Consider the following 13,722-nt stretch of genomic DNA (forward strand, 5'->3'; position numbering starts at 1 on the left):
TACTTCAAAAATGAACATTTATATTAATTTACTAAATGATGAAGTACCTCTCCCCTATTCTAGGAGGCAGTTAAAAATAAAGAAAACTATCAAAACCACATCCACTAGTCCATATTTGACGTACACTGCTGGACTAAGATTTATTCAGCCAGAAGGTACAAGTCATGTGATTTAAGGCCTTAGGAAATAAACCACATTCCCTAGTTATAAATATTCAAAATAATGATGATAAAGATGTTGATGAAAATAATAATAGATAATATTTAATATGCTGTTATTTGTCAGGCAATATTTAAAGCATTTTACATATTATTGTTAGCTCCGTTTTTACAGCTAAGAAAATTGAGATTAACTAACTTGCCCAAGGTCACAACAACATTATCATCATCACTACTACCACCATCACCACAGTTAACACTTAACAGGCACTATATGACAGTGTTCTAAAAGCTTTATACACATCTATAAACTCTCACAACAACCCTACAGACAACAAAATTGAGGCACAGAAGGTTAGAAACTTGCCCAAAGTTACAAAATCGGCAAGCAGTGGATTTGTGATTCAAACCTAAGAAGTCTGCTCCAAAAACTATGCTTTTAAAATTCTAGTCAATATTACCTCTCAGTAAAAGGTTTTAAAAAAATGTGCCATTCCTCTTAAATTTGTACAAACAAAACCTTTACTACTAAAAGAGATATAAAACCAGGCTACCAATATGGATAGAGATGCGAGATTACTTCTAAAGTTAAGGTATCTTAATACAGTCAAGTAACTGTTTCACTTTCCCCAAAAGAGAAGCCCACTGCGTACTGAGCTCCTTGACAGCTTCTTATACATGCATTCTTGCATTCGCATCAAGTTAGTCCTTATGGCAAGATTTCCCATAGTATACTTTATGAAACACTAGAAACATCAAATATTTATTAATAGGTATTCTGCCCTAAGAGGCATTCTCTCAATATATTAGCTGCAGAAATGCTGAATCTCATACATGCCCCTACATAAACTACAACCCTATCCCACCCCCACTTCTCTCTATTTTTATTCACACAGCACAAAATGGCTCTGAAAGCTCTTAAATACTAAACAAGTCCATTTGATTTTATTTAGTACAGTATGAGAGCTGTTTTCAAAGAAAATATTTCATCTTTAGTTTTTGTGATAGCACCTCATTACAAATCTACTAGAAAAATGAAATAAATTCAATTTTATAAAATCATAATCTTACATTTTACACATTTATGTGTTAGTGTCTTGATTGGTATTGGTTACCTTGGCCTAAAAGTAATGCCACCATTTCTTCATGTCCTTCACGAGCAGCTTCCATCAATGGTGTATAACCTTCATCATTGACCTCTTCCAGGCTAGCTCCTCTTTCAATAAGTAAAGCCGCAAGTTCCACGTGCCCACCACATGCAGCCAAAGTCAATGGTGATTCAAATGAATCAGCAGGCATGTTCACTTGGGCACCACTGTCAAGAAGTAACCTAGCTACTTCAACGTGGCCATCCTGATTACAATGCAATTAAAAAAACTGAATCAGCACCATTAAAAAATCTTTAAAAATACTTCTCAATTGCTATACAATGAAGTTTACTGATCTCAACTCAAATAATAATTAATAAATCTACATTTAACAGGTGAGTAAGCAAGCATTAAGACATATCTACAGTTTACTCTAGTAGTAAATAGCAATTGAGGATATAAAATATGTAGAAAAATACCTTCAATCAAAAAGCTTATTAATCATCAGAAAAAAAAAACAGTAAGCACATAAAATAAGAGATTACTGTGAGATAACATCAACACTGCATAGTATAAGCTTAAATGCTAAAAGGATAAAGTTTAGAAAGGGAAAGTAGGATTTTCATAGAAACTTCAAGGATAAGCAAAGTTTTGGCTAGGTAGAGAAAGAAAAATCCAATACTTTTTAGAGGAGTGGGGGAATTGAGCATAATGTGTTAGGGAAAAGGGAATACAACATGTACATGGTTAATTCCTTTGTTGTTCGACAATCAAATGCCAGTGAAAATTAAGAAAAAGAAAAAGAAGTTCTCTCTTAATATCTTCTGTCTTCTTTACCGGTCTCCCTTTCTCACAGTCTTCCTAAATATTGGCAACCCCAAGGCTCACTTTTCCATTCTTTCTTCCTTTGATACAATTTTTCCTTCTGTATTACCTCACAGACATTTCATATTCTTTTGAACATGTCATGCCCATTTTTGCCTTGGTACTTGCCATATTACACAACTTTAATGTCTTATCACTGTGGTTACTTTGCTGTTCCTTTAGCTCAGAATTTTCTCCCTCCATAAGTAGTCAACTCCTACATTTCCTTTAAAGTCCAGTTTAAAACCTCAGTCTCTTAGCAAGCCTCCAAACGTATGGCCCCTACTAGTATCTTTCATCTACTTATAACACTTACTTCCACTGCATGCAGAGTACATCTACAGAATATTCCACTTTAATTTTTTAATCTACATATACTTTGTTTCTCTAATGGGAGTGGCAAGGATGTTTTAAGTTCCTTACACACATTATGTTATTTAATCCTCACAACAACTCTAGAGACGGATATTATTTTAACAGATGGGGAACTCAAAACCCTCCCAAAAAACTTGTTTAATCAAAAGAATAATTTACTAAAGCAAACACTAGTATGGCAATAAGAAAAACAAAAAATAACTCAAGTCTTAAATGGCTACCTAATTTTTTTTTAAATTAGTAATTAAAATTTAACGTCCTTTCAATAATCATTCTCTGAAGGGAAGTTGAGACAAGAAACTTAAAATTAATTTGGGGTCTGCTTTATCTTTGGTGTGTTTTTCTCATAAATCTGTCTATAATGTTATTCTGATTCATTTCTGTGCCACAAGTCATAGACTGAGATACAAAAGTTTAAGAGTATTATTATTACGCATTCTCAAGTACAAATTTTAAAAAAAAGTTCTTAAAAAAAGGAATTCAGGGCTGAGAAAAGACCATTATAGAGGATCTTCGGGAAGGGAGAATCTTTGGAAAGGAATCTTTGGGAAAGGAGAATGACAGAGGGAGAATTATGTAATGCAAATAATATTCTAATTTCAAATTTTTCATAAATTTTAAATTACGGGTTTGATGAACATGTTTTACTTAGTATTATGTGCATACTCTGTGGATTATGTTCTCATTTTTAATATCCTTGATCAATCTTTTAAAAAGTCACTTTTTGTGCCAATTACATAAAACCAGTATAACTATGGGAGACTAAGAAAATGAAGGTAGTGCTACAAAGCTTCAGAAAGCACCTCTGATAGAAGTTAATATTGCACGATTGGCTCTTATAACTCAGATAGATGAGGTTCTGATCCACAAGTCGTGATAAACAGAATCTCTGAACCCAAGGAAACGGCACTCACTATACACTGGCTCTGGCTCTACCTAATATATAAATATATTTCATGTATGTATTTCACCAATCTTACCATGCAAGCCTCCATTAAAGCAGTGTGCATTTCATCTGTTTTATGCTCTTGATCTGCGCCTGCTTCCAAAAGAAATCGCACCATCTCTAGATGTCCTAAACCAAAAGTTTATAAGATTACTTAAAAATATTTTATTATTCCCCCAAAATAAAATTACAATATTTTGAAAAGTCATATTTAACTTACAGCAATACATTTATTACCATAATACTAAAGTCAGCTACAAGCCACCCTCAACTGCCCCACACAAATTATACAAGTGATCTGTGCTGTTCCACTCCTTACCCTGTTACCCTAGAAACTGCTATTACTAAAATCCTTGCTGTAGGTGAGCAAAGGTGGCCCTAAAATGCAACACCCAGAATATCCCCTCTACAACCTTTTTAGGGCCCAGGCATGCCATAGTTATTTTATTTATACTATAGACTAAATTAGCTTTTGTGAACTAGTAGCCTGGGATGATAATCATCATTGAAGTTATTTCTATGAGGAAATGAGCTTTAAGTTTCAATAACTAACTCACAGACATTTTAGGACAACCTGCTTGTAAGTTGGAAACCGTGTATATAAAAATATTCTTGAATGGGGCTTCCCTGGTGGCGCAGTGGTTGCGCGTCCGCCTGCCGATGCAGGGGAGCCGGGTTCGCGCCCCGGTCTGGGAGGATCCCGCGTGCCGCGGAGCGGCTGGGCCCGTGAGCCATGGCCGCTGAGCCTGCGCGTCCGGGGCCTGTGCTCCGCAACGGGAGAGGCCACAGCAGAGAGAGGCCCGCATACCACAAAAAAAAAAAAAAAATTCTTGAAACAACGCAATTTATATTTATTCATTTATTTAGATATAAATATATATATACACATACATATATATACACACACACATATATTTATGTAGTTTCAAATAAACCATATGCTTCAGTTCAGATAAAGATTACCTTGTGAGTAGTTACAATGAACATAAATTATATTTTAAAAAGGACTTCAGATACTATGTAAGAAACAGTAGAAAAGTGACTAATTTTTTTCCAACTTCAACTGGTATGAGCTGCAGTCAATTTTCAGTCAACTGGAAATGGAGGAAGGAGTGGATGGCGGAATCATGAACAGTTAAAATTAACTCTGGTGAATAAGTGTAGCGCCTGCCATACCTTGTTTTTGCTAACAAACTATCTCTCCTTCCTCTCTGTCATTCTCCCTTCCCAAAGATCCACATCAATGTTTAGTCTCAGCCTGAATTCTATCCCTTCCCCATCTCCTCCTTGTCAATCTGTATCCTAAGAGACCTCACCAGAAATAGAGGAAAGTAAGAGTGTCCATGGATCCTTGGAAGTAGTAGAGATGTTCTCCTCCAGCTCAGTTCTATATCCAGTTTCTCTAACGAAAGCCTGCAAGCCCCAACCTCAGCAGGGTGGGGCTACAAGCATGGGAGAGAGGGAAGAGTAGTTATATATAGCCCCATCTCAAAGCTCATTGGCCAGCTGGGTCTCAGTAGTAAAATGGAGCTAGTTCCGGTTTCAAAAGTATCTGATGGAAAGGTAAGACAGAGCCACCCAATCAGCCTGCCCTGGAGAGGCTGCCCCAAGCTTAATTCCTCCCCTCCCAATGAAGATCAACCTCTGTGTAACTACTAAACAGAACTGGAGAAGTAAGAGACCTCAGCTGTGCTTCCTAAGTACCCTTAATCTGAATTATCTGTAACACGAGATAATCAAAAGTCCTTTAGAGCACATTTTTACATTTAACTTAAATTTTAGTCACTTATGTGACTAAATACAAAGGAGTATTTTAGCCATGTTTTTTAAGTGAAGTTATTCCAAAAGACCTAACAAAACCCCGGCCACTCTGAAGTACTGATAGAATGAAACAAAACAACAGGAGGGCCAACACAAGGGTGAAGGAATCAAAGCCCTGGGTGCAAAATTTAAGGAGACATTCACTCACAAGCTAGTGTACATGAAGATTCAGCCATCGAGAGTGAGTGCCTCCTTAACTTTTGTACCTTGCCTTGCAAGAGCTTTTTCTTGATGCCTCTGGGTCAAAAATGTATCACTTATTTTATGATACAATCATGACACAGCTGCAGATGGTAGAAAACATTGAAGTGAATGGCTATGCAGGTATAAAATTTCATGAAATTTTCTTTTTAAAAAGTTTCTTAGTTTATAGCAATTTATCTGTCAAAAAGGTTGATTCTGAAAAATGTCTGGCTCTGTGGCTGTCTTTTTAGAATCTAGAATCTAGATTAACTAGCTGAAGACCAAGTATCTTTCCAATTATCTTGCCCCCCTCCAAAGAAGATATTTTACTCTACTATCAATATTTTCAGGTTGATCGACATCATTTAGAACACTGTGTACCCCCTTTGTACAGCTATATATTGGTAGGTATTCTCAATTTCAACCAGCTCTTCCTTTTAACTTTATTAAACGTGTTGATGATACTCTAAAATTGTTCTTTTGAATACAAACTCCCCCCACACCACTTTTTATTTTCCTTTTCATATATCCTCCTTTCTCTTCAATTTTTTTCCTTTCTTCTTGGTATCATGAGAAATAGCTTAAGCACCTTCTTGTTAATAAATCATTCTAGCTTCTATTTATTTATTTCTTTACTGGCCGTATTGCACGGCACGTGAGATCTTAGTTCCCCTACGAGGGATCTAACCCACGCCCCCTGCAGTGGAAGCACGGAGTCTTAACCACTGGACCGCCAGGGAAGCCCCTCATTCTAGCTTTTATTGCATTTACTTTAAATTTACAGGCTAATCACTTCTGGATTCAATAGGATTCTTCTGTGTAAACCAGGCAAAATACTGACAAGCAAAATCATTAAAAAGTACAGTGCATATTAAAATTAAATAACTGTTTCTAATAAAACAACTGTATCAACAGTCATTTTTCATTGACAATATTTATAATATTGAGTGTATATTTTAAAAGTTTAATATATAAACTTTATATATTAAACTTTTAAACTCTAAAACACTTTAAACACTTACTTATAACGTACTATATACTATTACCATATTTTATTTTTTATTTTAAGTGACTAACCATTCTATATGAAGTAACTGTCATTTCATGAGTTTAAAAACTTTGTTTAAAAAAAAAGTTCTTTACTGTACCTTTGTAACAAGCTAACGTAAGGGCACTCTCTTTAAATTCATTGGAATGCGTATTAATGCCAGCCCCATTTTCTAGCAGCAATCTGGCTACTTCCACATGTCCAGCACTTCCAGCTTCCATAAGAGGAGTATGACCATTTTCATTATGGTCCTCAATACTAGCACCGGATTCCAAGAGCACCTTTACAACATCTACATAACCTCCAGCACAAGCATATGTAAGTGCTGTATTGCCTATTTGAATGAAGAAAAACAAAGACATTAACATAAAATACCAAAATAAAACAGAGGTTTATTTAGTATCAAAGACAAAACTGAAATGAGAGACTATAATCTTAATAAATTTAGCTATTACACTTATATATATAATTCTTTTCTTCATTACATTTTATCTTATTGAAATCAACTCCCTATTCTTTCCATTTAAAAATCAGGGTCAAACACATGTGGAAAATCAGATACACTTATCACAATTGTAGAGTTATAAAAGAACTGAGTAATTCTGAAACTAACTTCCCACATGAGGAAAAAGTTACACTGATTCTAACTTTAATCAGAGAAATGTTTCCCAAGCTTTATTTTTTCTTTGGATTATAATTATTCATCATATATAGATACACCTCATACCGTTCCTTTTAATCACGTACTGTTTTCACCACAACTTTACACATCAGTTAACTGGTGGCCAAAGTTAAAATAATTTCAAAAACATTCCCTCTTAATAATAAAAATCTCCCATGTTACAGGGGAAAAAAGTTAACTTCTGGGTAAAATAAGAATTCCTAAAACCCCCTCAAACCAGAACATGCAGACCTTTAAAATTATTTAAAATATTTAATAAATTTAAAAATCTTTCATGAAGGAAATGCACAAAATATATTTTCATATATTTTAGAGCTTTTACACAAATCCATCTATGCCCAAATTTGAAAGAAAAAGAAAACTGATTTAGATTAACATTGTCTCTTGTGTAACACAATGTTTTCATAATACTTTCTTTTTCTACAGGCCGCAATTTATTAACACTAGGCAATGACAGACCTGACTTCTGTTGCATATTCTTCTTATTCTCCCTATCTTCCCTTCCATTTTCCCCTGATAAATAGGAAACTTGGGTTTGAGAGGTGGAGACCATCCTCTCCACTTCCAAGAGGATGGTCCTTTTAACTGGGCCAGTGTTTAATATAAAAGACCCAAGGTCAGTTAATAGCACTCATACACAAAACAGGAGAAATTTCACTCAAAATACTTTCTATGTACTGTTAAGCCTAATGCACAGATATATACAAATGTGCAGCACTGATAATTGCAAAAGCATCACTAATGATCACTTTCATGTGAATTAATTACTATCAGAGGATGTTAATATTTAAAAACTGAAAAAGAAATATGCATAACCTGTTGAAGACTGTGCATTGACATCAGCTTTATGAGCTAGCAGCAACTTCACAATTTTGACATGTCCTCCATTAGCAGCAGCCATTAAAGGTGTAATGTCACCTTTGATCCCCCTATCTTCCACATTGGCATGCATTGCCAACAAAACCTTATGAAAGAAAAAGTTTAAAGGATATTAAAAAATGATATTTTCATCAAAATTTTTTGAACATATATTTATGTTAACACCTACCTAGTCATACTAACAGAGCCAATAAACAAAAGAGCCAATAAACAAAAAAAATGTATCTAACAAAAAACTATTTCTTGAAATGAGCCTGATGGTTGATTTTATTTTATTATTTCCTTAATACACAGGCCAAATTAAGACAAAACAATCAAAAAACTGTGAGCTTTATTTTGATAATACAAACCTGTGCAAGCTCATAATATCCAGCAGAACAAGCTAAACAAAGGAGGCTCTCCCCTTCCTCAGTGTGTTCATTTACACTTCGCCCTTCAATGAGTAACTTTCGCACAGCATTTACATCTCCTTCTGAACAGGCTTCTGCCAAACTGCGGCTATTGGGGGAAGAATATTGTAATATCAGGATATAAGAATATAAAAAATTGCCCAGCATAAGTGTTGATTTTTTTGAAATTAATCTGGACAGTGGTGCTAAAAAGAATGATTATTTCAATATGACTCATAACAAAAAGAAAATAAAATGATTCAGTTCACTGAGTTTTTAAAATCTACATATAAAAGTCACTGAATTAAAATTATCCACATTACAAAATGTTTTCAGTCATGTAACTGAAAGATAAAGTCTAATTTACTATAAGTAGGGAAAAAATCCAAAATTTTAAAACATAAAATTGTATAGAAAAATCACATGAAGGAAATACAATTTATAATTACACTTGTTTATTCACTAGAAAAATTTTATAAGATTTAATGAAATGGGTAAAACTTTTACTAATTATAAACGCCTATCTGAGTTCTTCAATCAAGTAAAGGGAAATCAGATAGGAAAGTTGTGAGCATGTAATTTTGACTAATCTATGAAAAACTGAGAAGGAGATTCTTTTTTTGAAGTATTTACTTATGCCATCAAGTTTTGGGGAAGTATGAAAAATATCCAGGTAAGGCAAAGGCTTAATTCAAGCAGAAGGAGAGTGGAAAAAGTGGTGGAACAACAGAAAATTATACTTAGAGTAAAGCATTTGCCCTGTAAATCTTCCACAAGAATTTCAACTATGTACATTTCTAAAGATTCCTTCACTTGCGGCTAAAATTCATTCTTAGAAAAACACTAAATCCAAGTCTCTTCATTAATATTCTCTTTATTTCAAATATACCTCAATTCTTACAACCTCCTCTTAAAACATGGCCCTGTCACTTCAGGTACTAAAGCCATCATCCATGGATAACCTGTTTCCTGTACCCGTATTATCACTACCACCCAGTTTTAAGAACATCATCCTTAGCCAAGATTATGGCAAAGTCTCCTAAGCAGTCTCCCTGCTTTTACCCTTGCTCTCCTTCAGGCTCTTTTCAGTGAAGGAGCCAGAGAGATCTTGCTTAAAAGGAAGTAGACCTGTCACTCCTCTGCTCAGAATCCTCCATTGGCCTTTAATCTTACCTACAGTAAAAGTCAGAATCCTTATAAGACCTGTCCAGTGGCAGGATCTCAAACTCCTCCTTTTACTTCTCTGGTTTCATCACCTACTATTCTCACTTACTCTTTCCGCTTTAGCCAAATTGGCTTTCCCATTTTTCATCAAAAATGCTAATTAAGCTGTAACTCCAAGATTTATGTATCTGCTATCCCTCTGACAAAAAAGCTTCTCCCAGACGCAGCTCACTGCCTTATCTATTTCAGGTCTTGCAAAAGCCACCTTTTAAATGAGGGTTTCCCTGACTACCCTAACCCTAAATGCAACATGATCCCTAACCCCAAACACTGCCTTAGCACTTCCCCATGCAATTTCTTCTGCCCATAATCATATCATTGTATGCCATACTATATATTTTGTCTACTTGTTAACCATACTGTCCCCTGCCAAAGTGAAAGTCTCAAATAGCACTTAATAAGTTTGCCTCTTAATTTCCCATTTTATAGGCACTGACAGTCTCTAGACTCAATGTTCTCTATCACCTTTAAGTAAGTTCAGGACAAATCCCTCCCACAAGACATTTCATGCATAAGAACATACTTTTTTTCTCCCTTTCGGGTGGTCTCTCATTCTCTCTCTCCCCCTCAGGCACACATCCTCCTTTATTTTCCCATTTGAACTTTCATTCAATTTCTTTAGGTGTGTTAGCTTTAAAAGAGCCTTTCAGGAACTACTCTAGCAGCAGTTGAACTTCACAACTTCTGAGCAAAGGGTATGTTAAATCTGGCACATGGCACCACATTTAACTAATGTAAAATCTGGCACATAACACCCACCGCGCACCACTGTTTCTCAAGCTTTGCTGAACAACTATGACAGTCACAAACATGGTCTAGTGTTTTGCTGATCACTTTTAGTAGTGTCAGTGCCAAAGAATCTATGACTCTTTATTTTTCTATCCTATTTCCTGCTTGAACTAGCTTTAATATACTCTTCAAGGTGTCTTGCCAGTCCCAGAAGGCACATTAAAAAATATCTGGCGAATATCAATAATATCGTAGGCTAGTAAAACTGAACGTTAACTAAGGAATAGAACTGTAAGTTAACTAAAGAAGGAGAGTCAATCTATGAGAAGGATGGTAAAATAAATTAATAAAAACAGAAAACTTAGATGAATGAAGACAAACACAGAGTTAAGAGAAACAGCAAATTCACACTCTTGTTAATACTAAAAGATGTTGCATAAAAACTATTATATAAAAGACAATTCTTGAATGCTATTTTTTATTCTCTAAACTCATATATAAAAGAGTATTCTCATTTTTTCAACTATTTAAAGGTAACTGCTAAAATACAGTTGACCCTTGAACATGGGGGTTAGGGGTAACCACACTCCACTCAGCTGAAAATCTGCAAATAACTTAATCAGTCTGCCCTCCATAAATGCAGTTCCTCCACATCTCTATATCCACGTTTCTGCATCCATGGATTCAACCAACCACAGACTGTGCAGCAATGTAGTATTCGCTACTGAAAAAAACCTGTGCTGGGAGCTCCCTGGTAGTCTAGTGGCTAGGATTTGGCTTTCACTGCCGTGGCGTGGGTTTAATCCCTGGTCGGGAAACTGAGATCCACAAGCCATGTGGCGTGGCCAAAAGGAAAAAAAAAAAAAGAAAGAAGAAGAGAAAGAAAAAAACCCTGTGTATAAGTGGATCTGTGCAGTTCAGACCTGTGTTGTTCAAGAGTCAACTGTAAATAAAATGGCTTAATGGCTTCTTTTCAGTTAAAGGAAAAAAAAGAAGCCTCTGAAGGGTGAAGACAGTAACATGTATTAATGGTTCTTTTCCAGCTGCTTCCTTGGCATTGTATTTTTCATTATACTACCCATAACTGTTTTATATACAAGATGGTGTGATTGTTTTATATTGCATAACATCATCAGAAAAACTTTAAAGGCCAAGTCAGAAAATATTTACTGAGTTCTTACTGAACATGAAATATTATATAAAAGGAATTATAGGACAAATAAAAATAACATCCCTGGAACTCACTTACATTCAAGTTATGGAAACTAGATCTCTGACATTTTTGAACATTCATAAAACAAATAAATAAAAACCCTGCCCTTTAAAATGGTCAGAACTATGCACATGAAGTAGAAAATGGCATGACTAATTAGAAATCATTTACTTCTTTGTCACCAAAACATTAAAAGAAAACAAAATCTAAATAAGCAAAAGGTATTTTATAACATATTGGCTAAGAAGTCAGCCTTGTAGACAGACAGACACTGGTGTCCTACCTCTGCTACCTGTTACCTAGTCAATCTTAAGTTACTTCTTTTCAGCTTTTCATGAGTAAAATGGGAATAAAAACAAAATCCATGCCTAAGGCTTTTTGTGAGTATAAATAAGATATCACAGGTAAAGTGGTTAGCATAGTGCCAGGCACAACATACATGCTCAGTAAATGTTAGCTATTTTAATTATTTTTAAGAAAATGTTTTTATACTGATCACAGTGGAAATACACTTACTTGTCCGACTGCCCTGCATTTGCTGTGCTCTCAGCTCTCATACGGGTAAGTGCAGCAGCAGCTTCATCCAACGCACAACTAACAGATGATGTCAACCTCCGAAGCACTTCAGGATCTGCAAAGGCTTTACCATCAGCCGTAGATAATTTGCCTATTCCTATTATATTATTTTCACACCAATTCGGATATACCCAAAAGGAGAAACAAAGCAAAATTCAAGTTACTTAACTCTATTTATGTTAAACTCCAAATGATACACTGGACATATATATTGCCTGGCCAGAATCTTCTGGGAAATCACTGTTCTCCAATTTTCTATTAGTCTTATTCCTTCCATGTGGTCCCTAAATGCTCAACTCTGTGACTCTGGTTCTAGAAATGGGTCGTTGGTCTACGCTGGGACACTCGGGTGTCCTCACTCAGACTTCTGCCATATGTTTGCAAGAAGAACTTATGCTCAAAGGTTGCTAAATTGTGAGCCGTTAGCTATTTGGTCACTTTTATCACCACAAAGAGAAAAAGACTACCCAAAATAAGTCAACATAGAGGAGAGGAGAGCAGAGAAATAGGAAGGAGACAGTTCTGATAAAGTTGTATTTGACTCATTGACACTAGTAGTGCCAGAAGCCAGCACCATCCCTATACCTTTGGTAAATGCCCATTTTCGTTTAAGAATGTTTAGTTGGGCTACTACCACTTGTGACCAAAAAATGGCCATATAAGACATTATAGGCTATATAAAAGATTACCTATCTATGAGTACCTATTTGCTTCAAATTACGACTACAATTTATTACATACACCCAAAATCATGTCTAAAAACACCATATCTAAAAAATATTCAGAATAGACAGTATTTTTTTAAATTTCAAAAGCAGAAATGGTTAGTTACCATGTACATGAAACACAACTTGTTGCTATTCTACATATTACTATAAAGCAAGCTGATCTCTAACCTTTATTATTCTAAACTCAGTGCTGCTTAATCCAGGCTGCCCATCAGTGGAGCCTTTCAAAAGTACAGATGCTGAACTCTCCTATATCTAAAGATATAATTCAGTAAGTAAAAGGAAGGCCTAGGGATCTACATACTTTAAAGGCTCTAAGGAGATTCTGACGCACAGCCAGGATTAAGAACCTTTGCTCTAACTTGAAGATAAAACATCTAATGTTAAAATGGATATTATAGAACCCCACTACTCAACATGTGGTTCATGAACTACTGATAGAAGCATTACTGTCACTTGGGAGCTTGTTAGAAATGCAGAATCTGAGACCCTAAAATTTACTGATCAATAACCTGCATTTTTAAAAAAGATCCCCAAGTGATTCAAACGCAATTAAGGTTTAAGAAACACTATTAGAGGTTTTAAAACAAACTATTTAACTAAGACAAAGACCAAAAAGATCTCCCAAATGATAATAAACATATCTGTACAGATTTCTTTTAATAGTGGAAGGACTCAATAATATCATATAAGTTTGTGTTTGAAGTTTATTTTTAAAAAACTTTATACGCGTTTGCTTTTCCTTCTGACAAATCCAAGATATGAAACATTACATCTTATGGAATAAATATGGCAAAAAGCATTTCTGATTTTAGATAT

The 13,722-nt window shown here is 35.1% G+C and overlaps 1 protein-coding gene across 10 annotated transcripts in view; it reads right to left on the minus strand.

Moving 5' to 3' along the window:
• ANKRD17 (ankyrin repeat domain 17) overlaps positions 1 to 13,722 on the minus strand; it is a 164,422-nt gene that overhangs the window by 74,459 nt on the left and 76,241 nt on the right. For all 10 annotated transcript variants that reach the window (XM_055086023.1, XM_024115383.3, XM_007126247.4 and 7 more), the window contains exons 3-8: positions 12,116 to 12,272; positions 8,395 to 8,542; positions 7,982 to 8,129; positions 6,584 to 6,817; positions 3,466 to 3,560; positions 1,274 to 1,511 (exon numbers count right to left, since the gene is read on the minus strand). In XM_055086023.1, the coding sequence (XP_054941998.1) occupies positions 1,274 to 1,511; positions 3,466 to 3,560; positions 6,584 to 6,817; positions 7,982 to 8,129; positions 8,395 to 8,542; positions 12,116 to 12,272 (1,020 nt within the window). The remainder of the gene's footprint in view (positions 1 to 1,273; positions 1,512 to 3,465; positions 3,561 to 6,583; positions 6,818 to 7,981; positions 8,130 to 8,394; positions 8,543 to 12,115; positions 12,273 to 13,722) is intronic.

Source organism: Physeter macrocephalus, chromosome 7 (assembly GCF_002837175.3).
Source record: "Physeter macrocephalus isolate SW-GA chromosome 7, ASM283717v5, whole genome shotgun sequence".
NCBI classification, from domain to species: Eukaryota; Metazoa; Chordata; class Mammalia; order Artiodactyla; family Physeteridae; genus Physeter; species Physeter macrocephalus.